The 14,387-nt window shown below is 36.9% G+C and overlaps 1 protein-coding gene across 1 annotated transcript; it reads left to right on the forward strand.

The window, feature by feature from the left end:
• Positions 1–306: 306 nt before the first annotated feature.
• Positions 307–11,461, forward strand: LOC100032592 (caspase-1-like). Its single transcript, XM_001381530.4, has 7 exons — positions 307–683; positions 3,126–3,217; positions 3,658–3,831; positions 4,210–4,444; positions 5,479–5,622; positions 10,091–10,200; positions 10,576–11,461. The coding sequence occupies exons 1-7, from the start codon at positions 362–364 to the stop codon at positions 10,672–10,674; spliced, it is 1,176 nt and encodes a 391-aa protein (XP_001381567.2). The 5' UTR covers positions 307–361; the 3' UTR covers positions 10,675–11,461.
• Positions 11,462–14,387: the final 2,926 nt, after the last annotated feature.

The raw sequence follows: 14,387 nt of genomic DNA on the forward strand, positions 1-14,387 counted from the left end.
GGAAGTTGCAAAGTATCAGTTAAGAATTACCAATAACAATAAATATGCCTACTATTATCAGGAAAAATCATATGGTACCTCTTGTTTGTTAGAAACTATGAAAATTAAAGAATTGAATTTGTTTTCCTGGTCTTCTCAGATTTTTTTTTGAAAATCAAAAGAAATATTTCAGGTCCCATTTGATTTGTTCATGGTATTATGACTTCTTAAAAATAGAGATTTCACTGGAATATTAACTTGGAAGATAGTTCTCAGAAGGTTAGAATAATTATAATAATAAAAAAATGGGGGATTATTGGGCTTATGATCTGTTCATAGGTTGCTAGAACTTGTGGGGACCTGTATTAAAAGTAAGAGATCTATGCTTTTTTTAATGTATCTTGGGGCTGAAAGAGTATCTCTTTTGTTTCTTACAGACAAAGTTCTAAAGGAGAAGAGGAGGCTGTTTGTGGAGTCAGTAGACAGGGGTGTAATAAATGGATTATTGGATGATTTATTGGAACTCCAAGTGTTGAATCTAGAAGAAATGGAGATACTAAAAGAAGAAAGTAGAACAATAAGGGATAAGGCCCGTGTCCTGATTGATGCTATAATTTCCAAGGGCCCCAAAGCCAGCCAATGTTTTACTAAAAGTATCTGGGAAAGAGATGGACACCTTGCAGAAAAACTTGGTCTGTCTTCGGGTAAGAGAAAATATCTCCTCGGAAAGGTGACTGTAGCTATCCCTTGTACTTTGGAACCTTCTGTAAGACTTCTATATTATTAGATAGATAGAATAGATATAAACCTATGCCTACCTGTACTGAGCTAAATAACTCTTCCTCTTGTGGAACCAGGGTGGGATTCTAGTGGAAAATTTTCCCCATAACCTGGTTTTCCTATTCTCTTTGAAAGCTGAGAGGGGTTCAGTGGATCCTACCACTCTTTTGTTTTCTATGTACTCACCTGGCCAAAGATGCCACAGATCTCTGTATCATTCTCTCCCCCTTTCCCAAGCACATAAAGCAGAGAAATAAAAGGATGAGTTGAGTCTAAAAAAGAAAAGAATTTTCTGAAATATAGAATTAAATAGCAATCAAGGTCATATCTCACTGGGAAGAGAACGGGTTCCTAGACCTATAAACATATGCATCCTAAGGAATGACAATATAGAAAGGACCATTAGGGGTATAGTTGGGGAATGAGCACCAGGCAATGAGATAATAGGCCCAGGTTATTTAGGTGATTTTCTTAATTTGTTTTTGCATAATAGTAACTAACACTTTTTTTAGTATCATCATATCCTGCTACTGTTTGCTCAGGGTAAAGAACTATAGAGAAATTCTTAGGTACTACATTATGCTCTTATTAACAAAATTTTTATTGGGGGAGTATGGACTAAGAGGAAAGTGGTTTTTGAGAGCAAAAAATTGTGTTGATATAGGGTCTGATCCTCCCTTCCCTTCCTTTTCCCCATCTCTCTTTCTTGTTCTATTTGTCTAGTAAATGAAGAAAATGAAAGGAGTAAGGCAGATCATTCCATACATGGAGAGAAATTAAAAACAAAACAAAGGCACACCATTGGTAAATGGAAGGTCATTCATGTACAAAGGACTGTATATAGACAGAAGTAGCTAGGCTGTAATTTGTGATGAGAAATATTATAAAAAGACTGAAAAAATAGGAAGAAGTCACATTATGAATGACTTAAAATGAGAAACAGCATATTATACATGATAATGTTGATAAAGAGGAGCCACTGGGGATTATTGCAGAGTGAAGAGAGTCTCATAAGTATAACTATGCTTTAGGAGAATCATGGTTCAATTATCTACCATTAATAATTTGAACCTGTGAGACAAGATATTGTATTGGGGGGTCTGTCAAAAAACCCATTACCTCTATTCTCTCGTAATACACCCAAAAGAAAAGAGGAATATACTTTTATTTTATCCTAAAGATTTATGCAACAAATGGCATAGCATCCAAAATGCTAAAAGAGAAGTTACATGAATTATAGGAGGAAATTGACAGTAAAATGTTACTAATTGGGGAACTCAACCTTCCCCTGTCAGAAGTAGATGAATGAAATTAAAAAAAGAAATAAAGAAGGTAAGGAGGTAATTAAAATTTTAGAAAGGTTAAATACGATAGACCTCTTGAGAAATTTGAGTGGGAGTAGAAGGGAACACAATTTGTTTTCTTAGAAGTAGATGGCACCTTCACAAAAATTGACCATATAATACAGTATAAAAACTTCACAACCAAATGTAGAAAAGCATAAAAAATTAAATTCATTCTTTTCAGACAACAATACAATAAAAATTACATTTGACAAAGGCTGAAGACAGACTAAAATTAATTTGGAAACTAATCTTATCCTAAAGAATGAATGGATCAAAGAATAAATCATAGAAAAAAACAAAAATTTCATTAAAAATGACAACAATGAGGAGATAGCATATCAAAATTTGTGGGATGAAGCCAAAGCTACATACTAAGGGAGAATTTTATATTCTAAATGCCTATATCAATAAAAAAGAGAAAGAGAAGCTCAAATTCAAAATATCTGAAATATATATATATATATATATATATATTTTTTTTTTTTTTTACGATTTCATTACAAACTCTATCTTCTTTTGGACTCTCCTATTACCATTGGAAATACCACAATCTTCAGTCATCCAGATTCAAAACATCTGTGTCTTCCTTTATTATACATTCTGATCACAACTGTTTAATCACTTGTCTTTTTTTTTTGTCATTTCTGCCTTCATAATATCTCTCAGATATATCATCTCATCTCCATTTACATGTAGTTTAAGTTACCGCTCCTTGATTATTACAATTGCCTTCTAATTGGTCTCTCCTCTTTAAATCTCTCCATACTCCAAACCATTCTTCACATGGTTGTCAAAGCTCCTTGATATAATGTGTTATTTCCTTTCTTCATATCCCCAGTGCCTAACATAATAGCTGGCTCATAGGAAGTAAATAAGATAAATGGTTTTTGATTTGTTGATTCATAAAAATGGAATTTTATAAGGCTCCCCCACCCCCAAGACAAAAGAGAGTTAGAGTTATGTATTAGGGAATATAATGCAAATAATATCACAGATCACAAAATCTCTTATGTTTTATAGCTCCTCAGGAAATTCAGGACGATGCCATAGACACACTCAAGCTTTGCTCCTATGCAGACTTCCAACGGATAAAGAAGGAGAAGGAAGGACAGGTACCATGTATGCCCTTTCCACTGGGAAAGAAATAACTAGTAACTCACCCAGCTAAAAATATGTTGGACTCCAGTGGGAAGAAGATCTTTTCTATATCTACTTTAATATTTGTAAGATAGCTAGAGCAAGATCTGTCCATTTCCTACACTAGATTTCTTGATCCCTTTTATCTCCAGTTGCTAAGCAAAGTTTACATTATTTTTTTTTGCAAGATCCTTCACTGAATACGAATAACTCATTCTGGACTTAAGATTTCTGATATTTCTATTTTCTGTTCCCTTCATCCAACCTCCTCTCTATTTAAGATAATGTTGCATTTTTATGTCTTATAAATGTTGGTGAACAAAGCTACTGTACACTTACCAGAGCAATTTGTCTTTGTTCTTAAACTCAGCATTGTTGGGGAAGACTCATTCACACTCATATTAATTGCCTACAGATATACCCAGTCATGGAGAAAGGATTCCGTACACGCCTTGCCCTCATCATCTGTAATAAAGAATTTGATGAACTCCCCAGGCGGAATGGAGCTGAAAATGATGTCACAGGAATGCAGAACCTTCTTGAGGGTTTGGGTTACAGAGTACATGTTAAAGAGAACCTCACTGCTTTGGTAAACACAAATGCAATCCCTTTCTCCCTTCAAAGTGTTAGACAATCACTGTCCCAGGCTCTGCAAGGAGTTTCATTCCAGGGTCTCAAAATTGTTCCTAAAAATTTCAGCACCATTCAACATACCATTTCAGAGCAAGAAGGTCAGTAATTGGGATAGTATTTTGTGGACTTGATGAGATTATTCTCCTCCCTGATATTTTGAGGAATATTATTTTATAATGTTCCTATGTTTTCCTTAAAATGTTAACTTCAATCTTCCTTTCAATTAAAATATCCATTTCCCATTAAGATACAGCATCAGTTGTGTCACTGAAAGCGAAATTAAAAATTATTCCACTATATATTACTGAGTAAATAAATATAGACTTTTTTTTAGGAAATGGAGTCAGCCCTAAAGCAGTTTGCCTCCTACCCAGAGCACCGGACTTCTGATAGTACTTTTCTGGTACTCATGTCTCATGGTGTGCCAGGAGGCATCTGTGGGAAGGATTACAGAGAAAAAGACCCCCAAATCCTAGATGTTAACAAGATCTTCCAAATTTTCAACACTTCCAACTGCCCTAATTTGAAGGACAAGCCCAAGATCTTAATCCTTCAGGCTTGCCGAGGAGGTGAGTATGTATTGGAATTAATTCATAGTATAGTCATCCCTGGTGCTTCAACTTATATAGGGTAATCTCCACATCTCATTTATTATATACTTCAGTTCTGATGGAAAAATGTACAGTATTATCCATGCTTAGATAGTCTTCCCTATGGGAATTCCATTTAATAGATTTATGTTCATCTTGACAATAGATCTGGTGCCTTAAGAAGTTGCCTCAATCTGATGAAATGTCTCAATCCACCATTCTTTGGCAATAAGTCTCCTCCCAATCTGTCATTTTGGCAACAAAAAAAGTCAGTAGAGATTGGTGTGACAATGAAAAAATAGAGGACCTGAATGGAGAAAGCCTTTAGTTTAATTAAGAGAAAATTAAAAGATCAAAGGATTTGGCATAAAAGAACCTATATTCAAGCAAAATTCCTCTTCTATATAATTCCTCCTCACTTAGGAAATGATTGTAACTCCTAAGGTTGAATTGAGTTCACTCTTATACTATAATGCAAAGAGTACTGCCTTGAGTAACAGGACCTCCATTCAAATCCTAAAGCTGACAATGTCTGTGTAATTTGAGACAAGTCACTGAAGCTTTATGGGTCTTAGTTTCTCAACTTTTCAATGAATGGCTTAGACTAAATTGTCTCTGATTTCCTATACATAATGTCTTTGACTCTGATTAGATGTGTGATCATATTAGTCTCTTAACATCTCCATGCTACAGTTTCTTATATTAAATTGGAGAGATGATGTGAGACTTAAATGAGGTAATACATGTAAAATATTTTGCAATGCTTACAGTACTTTATAAATGTTAGCTCTTATTATGATCTTGAAAAAACTACTATCTATAGAAGAAATGTGTCCTAATGTGTGTATGTAAGAGAGAGACAGAGAGAGAGAAAAAGAGAGAGAGAAAGAGAGACAAAGACAGAAGTAGAGACAAAGGCAAAAAGAAGTTATATGAATTATTACTGCTACATATTAGTCCTACATTTAAGTATGCTTACCTCTTCTTAATGCCCAATTCTCATGTTTCTGCAGGGAATGATGGAGCTGTTTTGGTTAATGATTCATCTGACTCCTCTGAACACAGATGTATTCAGAACCTACCCATCTTTGAGGATGATGCTGTCCGCAGGGCCCATGTGGAGAAGGACTTCATTGCTTTTTGTTCTTCTACTCCAGGTATATGACTTCCAAAGGAAGAATTTTATGAATTCACAATTTCATCTCAGGTAGTACAAGATGAATCAATAATCCAAGTATGGTAGGGATTGAGAAAAGATCATATATCTATATCAGTTTTGTTTCTCTAGACCAGTGATGGTGGTCCTTTTAGAGACCATGTGCCATGTCACTCCTAGAGATTGAGTGCTCTGCTGCCACTCTAGAGACCCCCACAGCCCCCCTCCCCCATACTTCCACCTCCTTACCAAGACAGGGGAAGGAGAAAGCATTCCCACTGGGCTGCTGGGCAGAGGGTGTGACAAGGAAATCACTTTAAAAGACTGATATATATATATATATATATATTAATTTAAGGTCGCCAAGGAATTCAGCTATGTAATTCCTAAATGAAAACTCAAGTCAGCAGTCAACCTTTTATGGAGTTTAATTACAAACAGGATGAAGAAAGGTATTAGAGATAGAGAGAGAGAGAGGGGGAGAGAGAAAGGGGAGAGAAGGGAATAGGGCTTAAATACCCCTTCTGTTTAGGCTGGGCCAAAAGGCCCAAGCCCTTAGATAGCTGGGGCAAAGAAAGGAGATCAGTCCCTATTACTCACGTGACCAAAATGGAGAAACAGTCTCAGGGGCCTCCACCTCCAGCTTCCTTCAGAGCCAACTCTCAAAGCACCACCTCTCCAACCAACCACCCCAGTCCTCAGACCCCTCTATCTTTAAGGAAACCATCCAAGTTCCCTCCCCTCAGTTCTCACATCTACCAATCACTGTCCATGTCTTCCTTGTGCCAATGGTGGCTCTAGCTTAACCCAGGACTTCCCAGAGGTCTGTGGCTTTGCACATGTCTGTTGAAGGTTATATTCACAATAATTAAATCTTGATCCTTTGCTACAGCCCTTCCTAAATCCTGTTACCCTGAGTAGGGTAGAGATTGGAATAATTAAATTTTGATCTATGCTGCAGCCCTTCCTAAATCCTGTTAGGACTGAGTAGGGTGGAGATTGTAATTTCCAAGACCTGGTTTTGTCATTCCAAGTATCTCTATTGTATCAATTCTAAAATCAATCATGACTCAAAGAAATTCCTGTTCTATGCTTAAGCATAGGTCAAAGCCCTTTCCATTGTTCAGTAAAAGGTTTCTGTCCTAAAGTAATCTTCAGAACGGAGGAGGAGGAACCTCCCATGCCAATGGGGTTCACATTCCAATAGAGTTCCCACTATCAATAGGAAATTTTTCAAGTATGAAATTTCCCAATGGTGAAATTTCCAACATTTATAAGTCTAAGAAAATTTAAGGTTTACAAGGGGAAGGTGAAATGAAAAAAATATTCCCTCAGAATTAGGGTTAAGGTTAGAAACAAATTTAGGGTTAGAAATGAATTTAGAGTTAAGATTACGATTAGAAATGAATTTAGGGTTGGATTTAGGAAGGAGATTGGCCTAAGTATAGGCCAATCCCCTCCAGCTCTGCTGCCTGTGACCTACTCACTTATCCCAGACAGGGGAAGGAACAAAGGATCCCATTGGACTCCTGGGCAGAGGGGCATGTCATTTGTCTTTAGGGTTAGAAACAAATTTAAAGTTAGGTTTAGAAATGAATTTAGGGTTAGGGTTAGGAAGGGGAATAGCCTAATGCTCTGCTCCCCTCAAGTTCTTCCTTCTATTACTTGGCTACCTTATCCCAGACAGCACAGGAAGTAAGTATTCCTATTGAATTTCTGGGCAGAGAGGTGGGTCAAGTGAAATAATGTCCTCAGGTGGAGTGGAGGGGTAAGGAGACCAACACCACCTAGTCCCTCTGCCATTCTAATAACAACCTTTGGCAGGCAGTAGGCACATGCTCAGAGAGGTCTCTGCATACCTTCTTTTGGCACTTGTGCCATGAATTTCTCATCATAGACCGAGACCTTTTTTTAGAATATCTCATTAGTTCCTTTCAGTTACATTTTATCTATTTTTTCCATAATAACTAATGTCATACAAATTTTTCTATTGCCATTCTGTATGACTGACTGACTCAGAACTTACTGTTAGCAAATTTCCTCATGGCAAAGTCTCTTTTTTAAAAATATGTATTTATTTAGAATATTTTTCAATGGTTACATGATCCATGTTCTTTCTATCCCTTCTTACCTCCCCTAACCTGGAGCCAATGAGAAATTACACTGGCTTATACATGTATCATTGTTCAAAATCTATTTCCATGTTATTAATATTTGCAGTAGAGTGATCATTTAAAGCCAAAATCCCCAATCATATGCCTATTGAATCTTGTGGTCAATCATATGTTTTTCTTCTGTGTCTCTACTCCAACAGTTTTGTATTTTTTCTCAATGTGAATAGTGTTCTTTCTCACAAATCCTTTGGGATTGTCCTTGGTCATTGCTACTAGTAAAGAAGTCCACTATGTTTGATTGTGCCACAATGTTTCACTTTCTGTATACAATGTTCTCTTGGTTATGCTCATTTCAATCTGCATTAATTCCTGCAGGTTTTTCCAGTTCACATAAAAATTCTCCAGGTCATCATTTCTTACAGCACAATAATTCCATCACCATCATATACCACAATTGTTCAGCCATTCACTAATCAAAGGACACCCCATCATTTTCTAATTTTTTGCCATTATAAAAACTACAGATACCTGTCAGATCTATGAGAAAGGAAAGAATTTAAGACCAAACAAGAGATAAAGAATATTATAAAATATAAAATAATTTTGATTACATTAATTTAAAAAAGGTTTTGTACAAACAAAACCAATGCAAACAAAGTAGAAGTGAAGCAACAAATTGGAGGGTAATTTTATAACAAAAACCTCTGACAAATGTTTCATTTCTCAAATTCTAAAGACCCAAGTCAATTGTACAAAAAGTCAATCCATTTCCCAATTGACAAATAAATGGGCCAGGGACATAAATAGGCAGTTTTTAGATAAAGAAATCAAAACTATCAATAAGCACATGAAAAAGTGTTCTAAGTCTCTCATAATTAGAGAAATTGAAATCAAAAAATGTTGAAGTACCACCTCAGGAGTTGTGAATTGATTTAACCATTCTAGAAGGCAATTTGGAATTATGACCAAAGGGCTTTAAAAGGCTGCCTGCCCTTTGATCCAGCCTTGTCACTGTTGGGTTTGTACCTCCCAAAGGGTTGAGGAGGGAAAAAATAGTTGTACCAAAAAAATGGCCAAGTCTCTTAATCCAAAAACATTCTGCTATCTCTGAAGACAAAATTTCTAGATATCAGCAACTTAAGAACTTAAACAGGAATATATTTCTGGAAGTATAATTTAATAAAGTCTTGATTACATTGATTAAGAAGAAAATTAAGAAGTCAGAGTCAAATGGGATTAGAGAAGTGTTCCTATTAGAAGATTTTTAGGAAGGTTTAAAAATGTATAAGGAACATGAGAGTATAGAGAAAGAGGGAGAAGAGGTTATAGGCACATGTTGCTGCTACATTTCCTAGCATCCTATTCTAAAACACACTTTGGCCTTCCTTACTTCTCATCTTTTGGAGAATAAAATGCCTTTTTTTTGAGAAAGAAGAAACTGTTTTGTAATGAAAAGAGACTAATAAGAAATATAATTCAAGAAACTATCCTTGAGGAAAGGAATAAAACTAATATTTATTCATTCATTACCACCATTTATTAAACTTCTACTAAAGAGAGCATCTAACTTTTTTCTGGAAATTGCCTCTTTGGTTCTCCTTTCTCCCTATGGCAGGGGAAAAAGTACCATGCTTATAGAATGTGGTGTTGACCTAATTTAGACACTCATTACTTCAAGTTTGGACTATAGTAATGAGTTCCTAACAAGTCTATCTTCATTTTCCTTTCCCTCTGATTAATCCTTTACATAGGTGCCAAAATGATCTACTTAAGGTATATATTTAAACTCCTTATTCACTTGCTCAAAAATCTCTAATTTCTCCTCATTTGTTTCTCTGGCACCTAGTACAATGCCTTACCCATAGCAGGCACTTAATCGAGGTTTGCTCAATTGAATTTCCTAAAAGATGAAAAACATTGGTCTTTAATAATACATAAGACCCTCTGAAATGCTTACAACCAAGTTTTTGACCCTAATGTCACAACACATTTCTTTCTGTTCTTTTATTTGCTAGCTAAATTAAACAAATAACACCCTAATCTCATCCTTTTTCCTTCCCTCTATTGCCACTACTGAAACACTTGTAATCCCTTCTGAACTTATTTTAATTGATATTTTCATTAAGAAATCTTCTTCACTCTTCCTTCCCTAGTTGAATAAATTTTCTCTCTTTACAGCAATGTTACTCTCTCCTTTGCCCTTATTACATGCTACTTCTTTCTTGTGTGTTTATAGCTAATCTTCTCTGTTGGATTTTAAATGTCTTGGAGAAAGGAAATGTATTATTTTTTCATCTTTGAAATGCTTTTATGTATCCGATGTTTAATAACTGGAAAATTGAATTCCATTCCCAGATAACGTATCTTGGAGAAACATCTACAAGGGTTCTCTCTTCATCATCCAATTAATTCTTTACATCAAAAAGTTTGCTTGGTGCTATCACCTGTATGAAATTTTCTGCAAGGTAAGATAATCAACACATCATGGACTTTTGTGCCAACACTGTTCTTTCCAGTTTTGTTTAGTTTTATTCTCCATTTTCCCTTTATGTCTTGTTAAGCTATGAGGGCTCTTCCTAAACTGGAAGATCTAGGCCTTGGCCTGACGTAATATAAATCACAGTAACCATGAAGCAATTAGTTCCTCATTTTTTCCTGCTACCCTGAAGCAGCCTACATCAGTGGTCAACAATTTCAGTCAAGAATCTAGGATTGCTTCATCTTGTTTCTCCTCCTGGGAAGTTTGCAAATGGGAAGTGAGATTTGCTTGTTTTTTTTTTCCCTTGGTCTATTACACTAGTATGTTTTTTCTCAGAAACTCATCTTGTCTCTTCACTTAGGTTCAACATTCATTTGAAAACCGAGAGGAGAAGCTGCAAATGCCCACCATTGAAAGAGCTACATTAACAAAGTATTTCTATCTTTTCCCAGGGAATTAAAGCTAATATACTGCAGTAGCAGCAGCTGTTGGCTGCTCGGGGAAATTATACTAATGTGGGAGGGGTAATATTTCTCATCTCCAGGTATAATTTGGGTAATGGATAAAAGTGTGGAATGGCAACTGTTTGGGTGAATAATGCAGATCTCATGACTTGTTTTGAATAGGTAGAAGTATGTTTCTGATCTTAGATGTCCCTGCTCTGATGTTATAAATGTAGAAAGTGATGAGCAGAGCAATCTCTTTTCCTTGTTTTTAATAGTGGTTTAGAGGTAGTCTCTTGTTTTGATCTTAGATGTACCCACATTGAGGAGATTGAAGAGCAAAAGCAACTTTTAGAATTAAAAATTGGCATAGCCCTCTCTTTACATAGTCAGTTAGATCTCTTAATATAGCAAATAGCAGTCATATCTCTGTTCCTAAACTGTACCCCAAAGTACTTCAGTGCAAGGATGTTCCTCTATGAGAGTATCTTGTGTTATACCTTGGTGTTATTGATATGTCTCTAAATCATATTATTTTGCATCTTTCTTCCCATTACTCTAATTGGTAAATATTGGGACATCATAATTTTGTGACTGTGTCTTTCATTTCATGGGTTGGCCCTGGGCTAAGAAATCGCTATGTCATTATCCTTTCTTATGTTATACTTCCCTTTTATATTTTCCTGTAGGAAGTCACATGTAATTTAATACTTATATAACCACCTCCTCTGGAATGATGTATTAATTACAGTTTTTTTTATGATTTCTTATTATCTGATTTTTCAATAAACAGTTCAACAAATACAGAATGAAATAATTTGTCGTCTTTTTGGGGTTTTTTACCAATTAAGTCAGACATTAAGGGGACTCCTCAGTAATAATGTGAACAGGACAGAGCAATACAGAAAATTCTAGTTTTCCTAATATAGTACTAATGAATTTAATTCAGTGTTTCTTGTGCTGCTTATCCTTTTTCAGAAGTATATTAAGGTCTGTGAGTTATACATGAGAAGTGGGAAACTCAGTCCCTGCCTTTTAGGAGCTTACAGTTTTATTGAAGAGATGAGACATTTGCACAAGATCCAAATAGAGAAGATTAAAAAATGCTTCCTCTGCTATTCACCACTTCGGAGTCTGTCTATTTTAAATCCTCTCTTTCTACAGACAATTAAATGGTGGGTTAGGGATGATAAATGATTGCTTAAAGTCATGTAGTAACAACCTCTCTGGGTCTTTTCCCCTTCATTTATAACCAGAGGGTTGGGAGCAAGTTGTTAGACCCGGTTCTGGTTTCCCAAATTAGGAGGCACACAGGATAATGCAAAAGCAAGTGGTACTGCTTTATTACAAGCTCAAACTTGGGTCCCACAGCCTCCTGGGCAGATGTAACCCTGAACAAGCTTGGGTCCCACCGCCTTCAAGGCAGATGGTGCCCTGAACAAAGGGGAAAGAAGGATTACATAGGGTAGGTTTGAATTGCAGAAGAGGGCATCTTATCAGAACAGTTGGGTAGGGTGAGGTCCTTGTGGTCAAGTGTCGACTCCTGGTGCCTAGTTCTGTTTACCTCCTCAAAAGAGTTGGGAGGCCCTAGGTGGGGTTAGGTCATGGATCAAAAAGTCCTGGGTGTTGAGTCCTTATCAATCCTTAGCACATTCCAGGGTATGGTCACTGGTTCTTCAATAACTGAACTGCTGCAGGGGATCTAGGGGGTCAGAGAAGGGGTATACAGGGTGTGGTGACTTTCCTGCTAGGGGCAAGGGAGTCAGGGAAGGGCATAGGAACTTGTTCTTAATTCCCCACTTCTTTTGCTGTATATGAGGAATCTTTCTCATGCAACCATATCATCATAAAGGGATTCGATAAGAGTCAGGGTTTGATAATTATGGCAAAGGACCATTAGCTGGACAGTATCAATGTGATCTTTGACAAAGGCTACTGGGCAATAAAGAATGCATGGAACATAGATTCCTTAACTAGCCCTTTACGGTCAGCATAAAAACAAAGAACAACATAGGGTCCTCTCCAGCGAGGCTGGAGGTTCCCCTTTCTATACCTAGAGTAGCAAATACTCAAGTATTTGGTCAGAGGTTTGGTCATCTGACTGGGGTCTGCCTAGAGACTTAGGGAATAACTGTCATAAAAGATTCTTTGGTTTTAGGGAAAAGACAGATGTCTGAGATGTAGCCTGATTGAATCGAGGTATAGCCTGGAGATACATCTCTCTGTCCATCTTAAATCTAAAGGATGATCAAAGGAGCACAATCATCTCAGGATCCCACAGGGGTAGTCATGAGGATGCAAGGGAGCAGAAGACCCTCCCTGACAGTAGTCTGCCCAAGCATCTGGGGGTGCAATGCCCATGTCATCTCCCCCGTCTCCAAATATCTAGGGTGAAAGGGATGATGGTCTCAATATTCTGTAGCTTCTTTAGAGCTGAGAATGGCTGTAGCGCTGTCCCTGCCTATGTTCAGGAGACAGGTATTGACTGTAGGCAATGTACAGGGCTTCAGGCTGGAATACTTGCCAAAGTTATAGTGGAATCTGGGTGACTCCCATGAATGCTTTTACCCTAAAAGCAACTAGAGACGTGACAAGGTTACAAATGCAAGGTGAACATATCCCACAGGGGAATATCCAAAACTTGAGCAGGGAGGGAAAGGCTGTGGACATAGGGTCTTTAGGGATATGTCCTCAGAGTATGCCTTGGTCCTAATGTAAGGATAATTTTAGTGTTTTGACTTAAAATCTAAATAATTGGTCACCAGGGATGATTCTCAAATAATAAAATACCCAAGTCAGCTGGGAATTATGGAGATTTCAATATAGAGAGAAGGAATTAAGGAAGAGAGAGAGAGAGAGAAAGAGAGAGAGAGAGAGAGAGAGAGAGAGAGAGAGAGAGAGAGAGAGAGAGAGAGAGAGAGAGAGAGAGAGAGAGAGAGAATTAATTCAAACTGCTCTGGCTCAGGCTGAGCCAGGCACTAGTTAAAGGCCTTGGCCAAAGTGGCCTTCCTGAGCCTAAAGGAAAGGGAGTCAGTCTTATCACCACGAGACCGTCTCCAAGGAAGCTCCAGTCCTCCACTGAACTCAATCTCCTGAACTGAGTTCAGACAATCTGAATTGCCTGAACTGACATTTTTAGACTTCTTTTAAAGAAATTTTCTCTTATGTCACCTCCCCTAAATTTTCACGTTTACTAATCACAGTAGATGCTTTTTTCCAGGACTGTCCATTCTTAGTTATCACCTTCTCTGGTTAGATTATATCTTTTGAGGTACTTCACACTTCTTTGTTAAGCTTACCTTTTGTTAATTACTTGACCTTTTTGTAATTAATTTAACCTTTAGAGGTACTTAACACCCTTTTGTATTAGATCTAAAAATAGAAAGCTTAAAATTCTACCTTCACTATAAGGTATGAGTTAAGTACCTTCATTGTTTAATCAGGAGTTTACAACTTTATCTTCCCCTAAAGTATGTCTAAGTAATGTAATGTAAATGTAAATGTAAAGTTCCCAAGACATTTCTGATTCTTGTTAGACCAAGTATCTCCATTACAATAAGGAAATAGCTAAATCAAATCTTCTAAAGTACAGTCTGAGTTGTTTTTAAGATTCAAACTACGTAGGTGGGGACCTGTTTGGACATCTGAAGGATGTCCAGCGACTGCTTCCCCGGATTGGAAGACAGGTCACAAGGGAAAGAGTCAGCCCCTAAGTTAGAAGTGTAAAAAA

This window comes from Monodelphis domestica, chromosome 4 (genome assembly GCF_027887165.1).
Source record: "Monodelphis domestica isolate mMonDom1 chromosome 4, mMonDom1.pri, whole genome shotgun sequence".
In the NCBI taxonomy this organism is placed as follows: domain Eukaryota; kingdom Metazoa; phylum Chordata; class Mammalia; order Didelphimorphia; family Didelphidae; genus Monodelphis; species Monodelphis domestica.